The 13,126-nt window shown below is 34.7% G+C and overlaps 1 protein-coding gene and 1 pseudogene across 41 annotated transcripts in view; one reads left to right on the top strand and one right to left on the bottom strand.

Annotated features, from left to right (window-relative positions):
• BPTF (bromodomain PHD finger transcription factor) overlaps positions 1-13,126 on the top strand; it is a 126,244-nt gene that overhangs the window by 103,893 nt on the left and 9,225 nt on the right. For 27 of the 41 annotated variants that reach the window (XM_039859370.1, XM_039859376.1, XM_039859371.1 and 24 more), the window contains 6 exons: positions 136-218; positions 480-705; positions 4,736-5,064; positions 7,909-8,082; positions 8,833-9,025; positions 9,975-10,059. In XM_039859370.1, coding sequence (XP_039715304.1) covers positions 136-218; positions 480-705; positions 4,736-5,064; positions 7,909-8,082; positions 8,833-9,025; positions 9,975-10,059 — 1,090 coding nt within the window. The remainder of the gene's footprint in view (positions 1-135; positions 219-479; positions 706-4,735; positions 5,065-7,908; positions 8,083-8,832; positions 9,026-9,974; positions 10,060-13,126) is intronic. The other 14 variants (XM_039859374.1, XM_039859390.1, XM_039859380.1 and 11 more) reach the window with 1 other exon arrangement.
• On the bottom strand, positions 3,309-3,415 carry LOC120600467 (uncharacterized; annotated as a pseudogene).

Raw genomic sequence — 13,126 nt, forward strand, 5'->3', positions numbered from 1 at the left:
CATTTTATTTGTATAATGATAGAAAATTCTTGGTTTCTTTGGGGAACATACTCTTGTGCTCAGATTTCTACTGTTATCTGTGTACCAACTTGTCATTATAAAATACGCACTTTTGGATTTTGTTCTGTCCTGAAGGTGGTGATGAAGCATAATGCTGTAATAGAACATTTAAAACAGAAAAAGACCATGACTCCAGCTGAAAGAGAAGAGAATCAAAGGTAGGGAGAAATGCTTATAACTCAGTAACACAGGGTCTCAGTATAAATCAGTCTCTTCTCTTTTAGCATGCTCAGGCGTAGGTTCTGAACTTATATTTTTTTATGCTAATTGAAGTTCATTAAATGAGAACCCCTGGCACTAATAGGTTCTCATAGCTGGTTCACATCGGTCTTTGAAGCTTTCCAGTCATCGAAAACGCATGTCTTAAGCCTTTCAGAATGAAATGCCCAGCATTACATAGGTTGTGTATTTCTCTCTAGAATGATTGTCTGTAACCAGGTGATGAAGTATATTTTGGATAAGATCGATAAAGAAGAGAAACAAGCAGCGAAAAAACGGAAGCGCGAGGAGAGTGTGGAACAGAAACGTAGCAAGCAGAATGCTACCAAGCTGTCTGCACTGCTCTTCAAACACAAAGAGCAGCTCAAGGCAGAAATACTGAAGAAGAGGGCGCTCCTGGACAAAGACCTACAAATCGAAGTGCAGGTGAGAAGGGGCTGCCTGTCCTCCTATGGCCAGGATGTAGCATCTAATTTTATTTTTTTTCCCCTTGAAATTTTGGTTAAGCTTAAAATTTCAGCTTGTTTTCTAGAATTTATACTTCTATACATTTAGTAAAAAGCCATAGGACACATGTCTTTTAAAACAAAATATGGATTTTATATCTAAATGTATGTTGTAATCTCTAAAGTAGCCACTTTAAGAGGTTAGTCTGTTGACTAAAACATTTGAGAAGTCTCTTGAGAATAGCTTTAATTCTCTATGACCATAATTTCATCAAAAGTTATTAGGAGCCAAATTTCATAAGAAAGGTAGAGAAACTGAAATAATGTTGAAAGAATGAAAAATCAAGTGTGTCCATTAAATAAAACCAAACTTCTTCCTTGATTTGTAGGCATTGCTAATCCTTTGCTTACTTGGAGAAAGTATTGAAAAATGGAAGAAAACATCCATTCATATATATTTAAATCGCTTTTAAAAAGAGAAATAGACAATGTAAAACATCCATAAATGTACATGGTATATTTTAAGGTGAGAAATACTAAAATTCTGCTCAGCCCCAAAATCAGCATTACACATAACTCTGAGACATTAGAGGTCTTCCCACTAAAGTCAGAAACCAGATGATAATGTCAAAATCAGCATTGTTATTTAGCATCTCTGTAAATTCTAGCTAGTGTGTTAAGCCAAGAAAAGAAAAAAGATAAAATCGTTATTGTGTATGGTATAATTATATCAAAACCCCAAAAGAAAAGCGATTAAAATTTATGAGAGAATTCAGTAAGATAAGTAAGTCACTAGATAAATATCGAGACTATAACCAGTGTCAAATAAACAAGCTAATTCACAGAAGCAACAATATATAATATACTACCTCCCTTAAATTAAGATATATTTTATAGATCAAAATTTTAATGAAAAAGGAAACCAGAAAAATAACAGAACACAATTGTCATTTTTGTAATCTTGGAGTGGGGAAAACCACTAGTAAGCATTACAGATTTCCAGTGCCACAAAGGAAAAAGCTTTGATGACATAAGAAAAACAATTATATAGGAAAAAAATACCAAAACAACATTGAAAAACAGGTAACAACAGGAAAGAAATTTGTAACATTTATGGCAGAATTAGTATTCTTAAAATTTAAAGAGCTCTGTAGTCAGAAAAAGACGACAAATTAACTAGATGAGGGGAATTCTTTCACAATATACACATAAATCAAATCACTACAATGTACATTTTAAATATCTTACAATTTTATTTGTCAGTTATACCTCAATAAAAAACTGAAATTTACAAAACTCTAGTAGAAGATTGTGTAAGACACATAAACAAGCAGTTTTCAAATCTAAAGATGTCAAATACCAATTAACATAAAGATAATCAATGTACAAATGAAAGAAATGAAAATCTTGTTTTTCTAGAGAACATTTCATAATTATATATGAAGATTGTGAAATGTGGATACTATGATCTGTAATTGTACCTCTGGAATCATCTAAGAAACAAGTAGGCAAGATACATGAACAAGGACATAATGTTAATAACAACAAATTTGGAATCAGCCCAAAGTCCACAAAGAAGTGGGTGTTGGTAATCGGTGTTTCTCACCGGTAGAGCTTTGGGCCCTTTTGACAGGCTACTTTTTTACCCACTGTAGGAAATTTAATATTAGGTTCCAAATGCTAATAGCATCCCCTTCCTTGTAATAGCTAAAAGAATAACTTTGTCCCCGCCACATACATTCATGCCTACTCTCCAGAGCTACCATTACCCTCCTCAGTTGAGAACCACCAGGTTAAATACAAATACATTTTGGAGTGGCCACTTTAACAAAATGGTGAATGTAGGGTTGATGCTTTTTTTGTTTTTAATTCATTGGGGGAAATTCTCATGATCAATATTTGAATGAAAAACGCATGTCGCAGAATAGTATTTATAATGTGATGTATCCATTCAATTCACTCAACAGATATTTATTTAACATTTGAGATGTTTCACATATTATTCCCACTCCATATTCTGCACAAAGTGGCAAAATATTTGTAGTGCATATCCTTTATAAATAAATAAATTGGACACATACATTCAAATGTCTTTCAAGGCAGTTATCTTTAGCCAACAAATAAAAATAATCTGTAAGTCCATACCGCCCAAAGATTGCCATTTTAAAATAATTTTAGAATATATCTTGTATGTTACACTGGAGACAACATATACTGAACATTTTTCAACATTCAGTATACTATGCAGCCATTTAAAAAATGTTATTACTACCGTAAATATTCTCTTGTAGTTACAGTTTTCTTTTTGATAAGTGTTATCTCTTGAGTGTCGAATATATTCAGCATTATTTTAACTAGTAGAATTGCTAACATAATGCATTTTGCTTTAAAGGACAATATTCAAATGTGTATATACTAACATTTAAAAATTTTTTAGTTATTTGTTTTTTATTTTCAAGATGTGTGATTTGTCCTTTATATCTACCTTTTCTTATATAATTTCTGCTTATCATTTTTTAAACTAACTTTATTTTGGGGGCAATTTTATTTTTTAAATTATTTTATTTTATTTTATTTTTTTAATGCCTACAGCACCTGGTCTTCCCATCCAAGTACTAACCAGGCCCAACCCTGCTTAGCTTTTGAGATCAGATGAGATCAGGCACAGTCGGGGTAGCATGGCTGTACACGTAATTTTAAATTTATGGAAAAATTATGCAGAAGTTAGAGAGTTCTCATACACTCTCTCCCACTCTGAAAGTTTCCCCATTGTTAACATCTTGCGTGTTAATAATGTGGCACACTTGTTATAATTGGTGACCCAGTATTGATACATTATTACTAACTAAAGTATCATTAAGGGACTTTATATTAAATTCACATTGTTTCACTGCTTGTTATACAGTTTTACACCTTTGACAAATTATGTCATATGTCCATGTTACATACAGAATTCAGGATCATGCCATTAGAGTAGCATACAGAATAGTTTCACTGCCCTAAAAATGTCCTGTGTTGCACCTTTTCATACCACCTCCAACCCCCTCTACTTGTCTTTTTGATAATTTTTTATTCATTTTTTTTAATAGGACTCGTAACGTCTTTATTTAGCTCTTTGAATATCTCAAACATACTTATTATAAAGTTTTCATCAAATTGTTCTTTAATGTTAATTTCATAGGGAGCGAATTCAGATTTGGTTATTGATTTTGTTGGTAGTCTTTTTTCACATTACGTGTTGTCATTTGGTTTTGCATTTGGCATTTGATGTGAGAGGGGCTTTGCTTTGTTTCCTCTCGAAGCCATCGCAGCGCAGCCAACCCTTAACAGTGAGCAGGGAGCCAGCTTTTGCTGCCCATTTCACACGAAGCACCTGGAGTCCCCTTTCTTCCTGCAGAAACCATTACCGTTGTTGGGCTGTCACTTCCTACTTCTGATCTGGAGCCCAGCAGGCCCGCAGTTTTAGCCCTGTTCACAATTTTGTATCTCCAGTCCATAGAGACATTTATATTGTATTCAAGCATGGCTGTGTCTTTTCCGTTTTCTCTTTTATGTTTTACTATTCATTGGTATGTTCTTAAAGGGGGAGGATCAAGTGTGTACCCACTATATTGTCTTGATGATCTTGATTTTCCTAGTGTATTTAAATATGCTATAAATCCATGTTAATTACAAAATGAAACTCAAGATTTACTCTATTCCCTGGGGAAAAGTTCTGACTTTCTTTTAAATAGAGAAGGGCAGTTGAATAGGCTGTTGACTAGAAGATAAGCTCACAAGTCATATCTCCTTTGAAGATAACTAGCAGCTTTCTTCCTTTTCTATTTCTGGTTGTTTGAATTGGGTTTAAGGTATATAAAACACTCTCGTTTGGAATTACTAAAACTCCCGCACATTAGGCTGGACTGTGGAGCTACTTGGACAAAGGGAGGTGATGTAACATCCTCTGGCCAGATCATGCGTTTACATAAGTCAAGTGATAGTCTTGTATTGTCTTTAATTGGCAATAGGAAGAGCTCAAGAGAGACCTGAAAATTAAGAAAGAAAAAGAAATGGTGCAGGCCACAGCAGTAGCTGTCACTTCCCCTGCAGCGCCGCCTGCACCTCCAGCCCCTCCACCTTCGCCTCCGCCTCCGCCTCCCCCGCAGCACTCGGGCCCCCTATCCACGGCCACGGCCACGGCCGCGCTGCCTGTGGCTTCCCAGAAGAGAAAGCGGGAAGAGGAAAGAGACTCAAGCTCCAAGTCCAAGAAGAAGAAAATGATCTCTACTACCTCAAAGGAAACTAAGAAGGACACAAAGCTTTACTGTATCTGTAAAACGCCTTACGATGAATCTAAGTGAGTAGATCCTTTTGAGCTCTAGTTTATTTTCTTAAAGTTTAGCTGTTAAATTTCCAGTTTTGAAGAAAATGAGTATATTGGTAGCAACGTAAAATAGTTAAAATAGTTTAAAGTAAGGGTGATAGTGCTTCACCTATGATCTTGCATCTGATATTCTTAACCTTGATGCTAGAAAGTAAAAATGTTATTTCACATGTTCATAATTCATGTTTGTCCCTCATCATGTTCTTTCCTGTCAAAAACAAGCTTCCTGTTGCTCCTTTGCTTTCTCCTCTTCTCTGTGAATTAACTCCAGGTCAGTCAGTCATGCTGTCTGGAGAAGGAGGTCTATTGTTACTGCTGCCCAGAGTTGAGAGCATCCTCTCTGGGATCTGTTCGCAACTCTGGTTACATCAGATTCTAGAGACCGCACACGAATGGTGCAGGAGCTTTCGAGTCTGAGTGGCTTCGGCGTTTTAATTGTTTAATTTTAAGCAATTCTTTTTTTTCTCCCTGTATTAGAATACTATAACAATATTATTTTTGTCAAAATTCCCACTTTTTTATTGGGACAAAAGTCAGAAAAATATAAAAAATGTTTCTTCCACCCATTCTTCAAGTAAGACACTCAAAATTTGATATATATAAGGCAGCTAGAAGCTGTTTTTGACAGTTATGGCTTGTATTTGGTGATATATGAAGATTTTAGTGCTATGAATCTATAAATGTTAGTTTATTTTTTCTTATTATTACTATCATTCAACTAAGTATTTAGCTTCCATTTTGAACATTTGGATGCGAGCCAGCTTTTTTAAAGCCAGAATTGACCATGATATTTTTTATAATACTGAAGTTTTTTGATTGTGCTAAAAAAATATTATTTAGAATTAGGAATGCTTAATGTTTAAAGTCGATGCCTAATCAGTTTCTAAAGTAAAATTATGATGTCTTTAATGTTGTTACAGCTGCAACCTTGAAGCTGCTTTGGTGGTGCTATTTAAATTACAGTCTTCAATGCTAGATCAGAACTTTTGTTGGTAGATTTTGCTGTGTGTTGAATTAAACACAGATCAGTTTAGGCATCTTTACTTTTCATTGTCTTAGTTTATTGGAAATGTAACATAATGTAAAAAGTGGAGCCCTTTTAACTGATTTTTTTCCCTTAGTCTAATACAAGTGTGCCTCCCTTTAAGCAAAATATACTAAATGATTTATAGAACAAAACAGAATATGATTTACTTTCTTTACAAAAAGATCTGCTTATGGAATTTCTTTAAATAACAGTCTTCTTTGGCCTATGTAAAATATTCAGGTTACAGAAATTTATTTTATGTGATACCTAAGTTGCATGAAATGAGACACACATGTACATGTGCTCATTCTCTTGAGATTGCCTCATTAGTTTGTGGATATTTCATATTTTTCAGTTTGTCATTATTAACATTTCAGTATACCAGGTTCATTCACTCCTTGTTCTAGTTTGGATGAGTTAGTGTTTTTTTAGTATTTTGTAATCTCTTATACCAAACCAGGCTGTTTTGGGAATCTAATGAGAGTGACTAAAACTTGAAATTCAAGTGCTGAGCTTACTTCCAGAACATACAGCCCACCATCTGGTGAAGGCAACATACAAAAACACCATGGGGGCCCCCACCTGTAGCAGTGAAAATCACGCGAGAATCATAATTCAAAAGAAAAAAGTTAATGGTAATAGATAAACCACACAACCGTGTGTTATTCCTTAACGTTCATAAAGCAGGTTCATTTAAAGCTTGAGAACGACTTCATTTCTCTAGAGGAATCAACCAAGAAACACCCTGCTAGAACCAATGGTATCAGCAAGGGCAGTTTGGTTCCCGGTGATTCATACTAACTCTTACTATGACTTTGACATGGCGTTACTACACAGTGCCTGTCAGCACTTTTAGATATAATGTATACTATGTGTTTGTCATAGAGATACATTCGTTTTGTCATTTGGGATATTATATTCCAGAAGCCTCACGTTTTAACTGCATATGTTTAACCCACAGTTACACACTCTTACAACCCCACCTTGCCAAATACTGTAGAGCCTCTCACTGTTTTGGATAACTATCCTTAAATCACTCTCCACACCGTGTGTCCTAATTTTGAATTGAAGCAGTTCCTTACCAGTTAATTAACGTGGCCACTCTCCATGCTGTCACACACGTCATATTAACAGAAAAACTGGCCCATGTCATCTTCGGTTACAGTTAAATTTCAGTGTTTATTTAGAAAACTTGATAGAATTGAATTACTACATGTACCTTTCTTAGTTTTCTTCTTCATATCATATTTTGACCATTTATCTTCTACACCTGGCTGACCTGCATGTTCCTTGTAGTGTAACTTCTACTTGGTGTTTGCGCTTTGCTTTGTTTTCAAATTTAAATTGTGAGATACATTTTCAAACCTATCTAAGAAATAGCCCTGATTTTGAAATGGCTTCTGTGGCATAGGTTTGACAGATGTAAGTCTTTGATTCTTTGGCTTTGGTTTTTGTGCCTGTTACAGTTTTGCACACATTCATTAAGAAGCAAACATTACCATCAGTGTGTTCTTTATTTTTTTCAAATTCCAGTATGTTTTTAAAGACCCATATTTCACTAAACAGTGTATTTGTTGAAATCGATGTTAGTGACTTTATGTTTCCACACTTGATACAGTGTCTGATGCTGTAGTTTGCCAGGGGTAGAATGGTCGGATTCAGGATGTTTAGCTGACTCATTGCAGAAAGTTATCCTGTAAGAAAGTGAATCAGGGCAGTGAAGACAGAATTAAGTACCATGCAGCTCAAAATGACAATTACATTGTCATTTTCATTGTGAATACTTTTAGGTTCTATATTGGCTGTGATCTTTGTACTAACTGGTATCATGGAGAATGTGTTGGCATCACAGAAAAGGAGGCTAAGAAAATGGATGTGTACATCTGTAATGATTGTAAACGGGCACAAGAGGGCAGCAGTGAGGAATTGTACTGTATCTGCAGAACACCTTATGATGAGTCACAGTGAGTTCTGATAAGAGCATCATATTTAATAATTTAGGAAGACAAATTGCTCTGACTGGTTATTTATTATAAAATAAAAAGCAAGATTTTTTCTGCATAAATTATACACCTACATTACAAAGTCCTTTCCAGTGTTTTTTTTCTCTTCTTCCCTCTCTACCTCCCTTTCAAAATTTATGTTGCTTCATAGTGAATGTTTGAGATTCATTGGAAAAAATACGGTTTAATGGTAGACTTGATTCTTCAATATGTAACATAGAATTAATGAGATTAAAATAGCTTGACTTGTTTGGACTTCATTAGTGTTTGAAATGGCGCTTTCTTGTAGGTTAGAAAAACACTAATTTGGATACAAGCTCTGAGACTGTCATTAGCTTATAGGATTTTGAACTCCCAGTTGGGTGGCAAATATCAGCTTCCCATATGATATGGTACTTGTTGAAAGATTTTTGGCTTTTTTTGTTTTGAGCTTTAAAGTCAATAAAAATGTTTTACATTTTTTTGTATTGGTTTTCTAATATTTTACAGTGTTCAAAATAAACTTGTAATGCTTGTTCTTAACATCAGAAATACTAAATTAACACATAGGAACATCAGTCTTCAAAAGTATTAAAACAATTATAATACTAAATGTTTTATATCCCAGGGTTAGAATATTTTTGGGTGCATGTTTTATCACTTTTTAAAGTAAGTTATAAGTAATGTGATCCCATCTGTTTTGAACTCACATTCGCATTTCGGACCTTGCAGATTCTATATTGGCTGTGATCGCTGTCAGAATTGGTACCATGGGCGCTGCGTTGGCATCTTGCAGAGTGAGGCAGAGCTCATTGACGAGTATGTCTGTCCACAGTGCCAGTCGACAGAGGATGCCATGACAGTGCTCACGCCACTAACAGAGAAAGACTACGAGGGTTTGAAGAGGGTGCTGCGTTCCTTACAGGTGAGAAACGCCTCTGCGTGCAGTGTTTGAGGATGAAATCAACCAGCATGGCTTTGGGAACTCTTCTAGGGCTCGAACTTTCCGGTCTTAGAGTACCTGCTCACCTGCTGATGCCCAGGCGATCTAGCGAAGCGCTCCACAGACTTCAGTCCTTCGTGTGCCAATGTCACGGGGTTTACCGTATCCACACACTGACGCAGCTGTTGTTTAGCTAACACTTGTGTTTAAAGTAATTCACTTTTTTAACCTACGTTTTATTTTAAGGGATAACTTCATCTCGCCGCCATAAATTGAAAAACAGTTTGATTAAATTCTAGTTAGATACAAATGCTTATCTAAGGCTTTGAGCCAGAGCCTTCCCACCTTATTAAAAATTAAAAGGAGATGGGGCGGCTTACGAGATTAGTTTATATTAAGAGGTGTATTCCAGACGTGAGAGTGCCGGATTGATACTTTGTCTTGTTGGAATCATAATCAAAGAATTGGAGGAACTGACAGAAGAACACAGTCTCAATATGCAGTTGAATGTTTCTTAACATCACATCTCTGCCCCCTCAGAAGCCAGCAGTAGTAACCATTGCACAGTCTGAACCCATCCCACCCAGTTTTATAGGTGTGACTGCAAAGCCATCATCACTCAGTTGGCAGGTCGTCACGTAAGGGACAAGAGTACAACTTTCTCGACTCCTAAGCTGGTGCTCCACCCTCCCACCCACCATGCTAAGGTCCTCAGACAACCCTTTGAGAACCGTTATTATACCATATGCTCATCTGAGATAATTTGTGACTAGAGCAAAAAGCATCTCAGTATAAATAATTTTATCTATCCAGTTTAAAACTGATTTTGGAGTTTAAGAGTTGATTGGTGCCGTAACTCAAATGGGAAATCTAAATGGAATTAGTATTTCATCTGACAATAGTGACACCTTTTTTAAATTTTTTATTTTAGGCCCATAAGATGGCCTGGCCTTTCCTTGAACCAGTGGATCCTAATGATGCACCAGATTATTACGGCGTCATTAAGGAACCTATGGGTAAGTACCTGGGTGGAATATGGAGTTCTTTCAGAAGTCTCAGCAGATATTTCATTTATCATCCATAAAATTAATATATTAGGATATGTTGAGCACATTTGGTGGGTGTGGTAACTTGTAGGATAAATTAAGATGATGTATTAATATGTAAATGTGTATACCATCAGACCCAGCAATTTCATTTCTTAGGATTTATTTACGTGGGCACAAGTACGTTGTTCATCACAGCAGTGTTTATAATTGCAAAAATACTGGAAATGAAATAAATAGCCATCAGTAGAGTAGCTAAATCAAATGATGTATGAGCGACATAATATGCAGCTGTATAAATGAATGAATCCAATCAATAAATGGGTCAGGTCTGTCTGAGCCTCTCATCCTTCCCTGTCACATCTTCCTCATCTTTTCCTGAAGGAGATCAAATTTGATGGCCCACAGTAGAGATCCAACAAAATATAGCCTCATTTCCTGGAAAACAAAAGAGTAATAAATAGCTACAAGTAATTGTATTAAGATGGAAAGCAATGATGATTTCATTAAAAATAGTTTATCTGCAAAAAAAATTATAGAAATTAAAACATAGATAAAAGCTTCCAAACTGCCAAAGGTTTATTAGCTCTATCTGATGAAAGAAGTATTCCAAAAGCCAGCTAACCATTTTATAAATGGGAAGGGTTTTATTGTATATTTGAAAGTTACTAAGAGAGTAGATCTTAAAAGTGCTCATCACAAGAAAAAAAATTTTAAGTATATGTAATGATGGGTGTTAACTTATTGTGGTAATCATTTTGCAATATATACACATATAAAATTCTTTCGTGCACCTAAACCTAATACAATGTTACATATCAACTGTATGTCAATTGAAAAAAAAAAGTCTTAATGGGAAGAATTTGTGTTTTTGAGTACAACTTTTCAAAGGGAGGGAAACAAAGAAGGGATAAATGAGGGAAAAAAGTGTCTTTGAGGGAAAAATATATTAATAAGTAGTCATTTCTCTATTCTCTAGATGTTGAATATAGAAGTTAATCCTTATATTCGCTTCAGATTTGTATATTCTGATTTGAGAAAGTACCTGGGGGTGGAAGGGGAGTTGGCGGCGGGGGAGGGGTGGATGGATGGATGGATGGCTAGATAGATAGATTTTCCTTCTAAAATAACACAAGTTAATTATAGAAAATTTAGGAAATAAAGAAAAAATAATATGTACATCAAACATATTTCAAAATAAATATTTTCATTGAAAAAAATTTCCCTTCAAAATATTATATGTGCTCCTCAAAAAATCACCATAAAACTCTATAATTCCCTTTCATCTTTTCTTCAATGAATCCCATTACATTTTGGCCTGTTTGAATTGAAATTATATAATGATCTGTCTGGCAAACATCTTCCTGTACCATCAGTCTTCAATAACTTGATTTTAATGGCTTTATATACTTTGTAATTGAATATACCTTAAGTTATTTAACCAGAATTCTTTTCTTGAAGAACTAGACTTTTTTTCATATCTTTTTTATTTTTTCATACCACCCAGATAAACATCATCTTAGGTATGTACATAAAGATAATATAGATCTCCAAGACATATTGTTGAAAGAAAAATCAAAGTTACAGAACAATACTTAGGTTTTAAGCAGTTAACAATTATATATTTTCTAAGAGTACACAAATGTCTTTGGAATTACATGGAAAATGTCAGGATATAGACTAAATTGAAAATAGCAGTTTCGTTTAGGAGTACGAGGGAACCAACAAGATCAGCAACTTTTATTAAACAGAAATAGGTTATATGAATTATCATGTTTTATAGTGTACTTCGTAAACTTTTCAGTACCTTTCTTACATCAGCTGCGGTATAGACCTATATCATTTTTTAAGTATATGAAATTAAGATAATTTATTTAATCACCATCCATTGATGGGTTTTTCATTGTATGCAGTTTTTGCTGCTATAAACAGCACTTGGGTAAACATCGTTGATCCTTCATTTGCCTGCACTTGTTTGTTTCCTTAGAAAAAATTCCTGGAATTAGAATTTCTATGCCAAAGGATATACATACCTTTTAGGCTTTTGATAAATATTTTTAAATTGCATTTCAGCAAATCGAACCAGTTTCCAGTAATAGTGTTTATCTATACACTTCTCTCTGAACACTTGAAAACGCTGAATATTATTGCTGTTTTGAAGGGAAATTTTTTTCAATGAAAATATTTATTTTGAAATAATATGTTTGATATACAAATGCAGATGTTAAAGAAGTGGAAGAAGAGAAAAAAAGGGTAAAAGGTGTCAAATACTTGGTGAGGAAAGGAAATTTGACTTCGGGTGGTGAACACAATGCAATATACAAATGATATAGAATTGTACACTTGAAACCTCTCTAATTTTATTAATCAATGTCACCCTTCTAAACTTAATAAAAAAAAGTTTTTTAGAGTATAGAGAGTAAAATATAAAATTTACTGCCACTCTTTTACTCTCCCTTAAAGATACTGTTAATAGATTGATATTATAATTTTTAATTACTGCTAATTTAGACAAAGAAAGTGGTTCTTTGGTGTCGCATGATTTCAGTAACGAATGATTACTTACTGTTTGAACATTTTCTGTGTGAGTCTCCTATCTGTATATTTTGCCCATTTATCTCTTGAGAGATTCATGATGTTGTTACTGTTATTTAAGGACTATTTAAATAGTAAAGACACAAGTTTTATAGTGATTTTTTGAGGGCACATATGATTTTTTAAAAAATAAATTTATTTGTTTAAATTAGTTTCAAGTATGTAGTACATTGGTTAGACATCTATAATGTTCATAAAACGAATCCCTATTGCTCCCTCCCTCCCCTGGCCCTCCACTTAGCCATCATATTAATGCTAACTGCATTCCCTCTGCCATGCTCCCTGTGCTCAGCTATCAACTACTAATTTGTACTTCTTTAACCCTTCAACCCATTCTCCCAGCCTCCCAACCCCCCTCCCCTCTGCCTGTCACCAAATTGTCCACTATATTTCTGAGTCTGTTTTTGATTAGTTGGTTCTTTTTGTTCCTTAGACAGTGCAT

The sequence above is a fragment of the Pteropus medius genome, unplaced genomic scaffold, assembly GCF_902729225.1.
Source record: "Pteropus medius unplaced genomic scaffold, Ma_sr-lr_union100, whole genome shotgun sequence".
In the NCBI taxonomy this organism is placed as follows: domain Eukaryota; kingdom Metazoa; phylum Chordata; class Mammalia; order Chiroptera; family Pteropodidae; genus Pteropus; species Pteropus medius.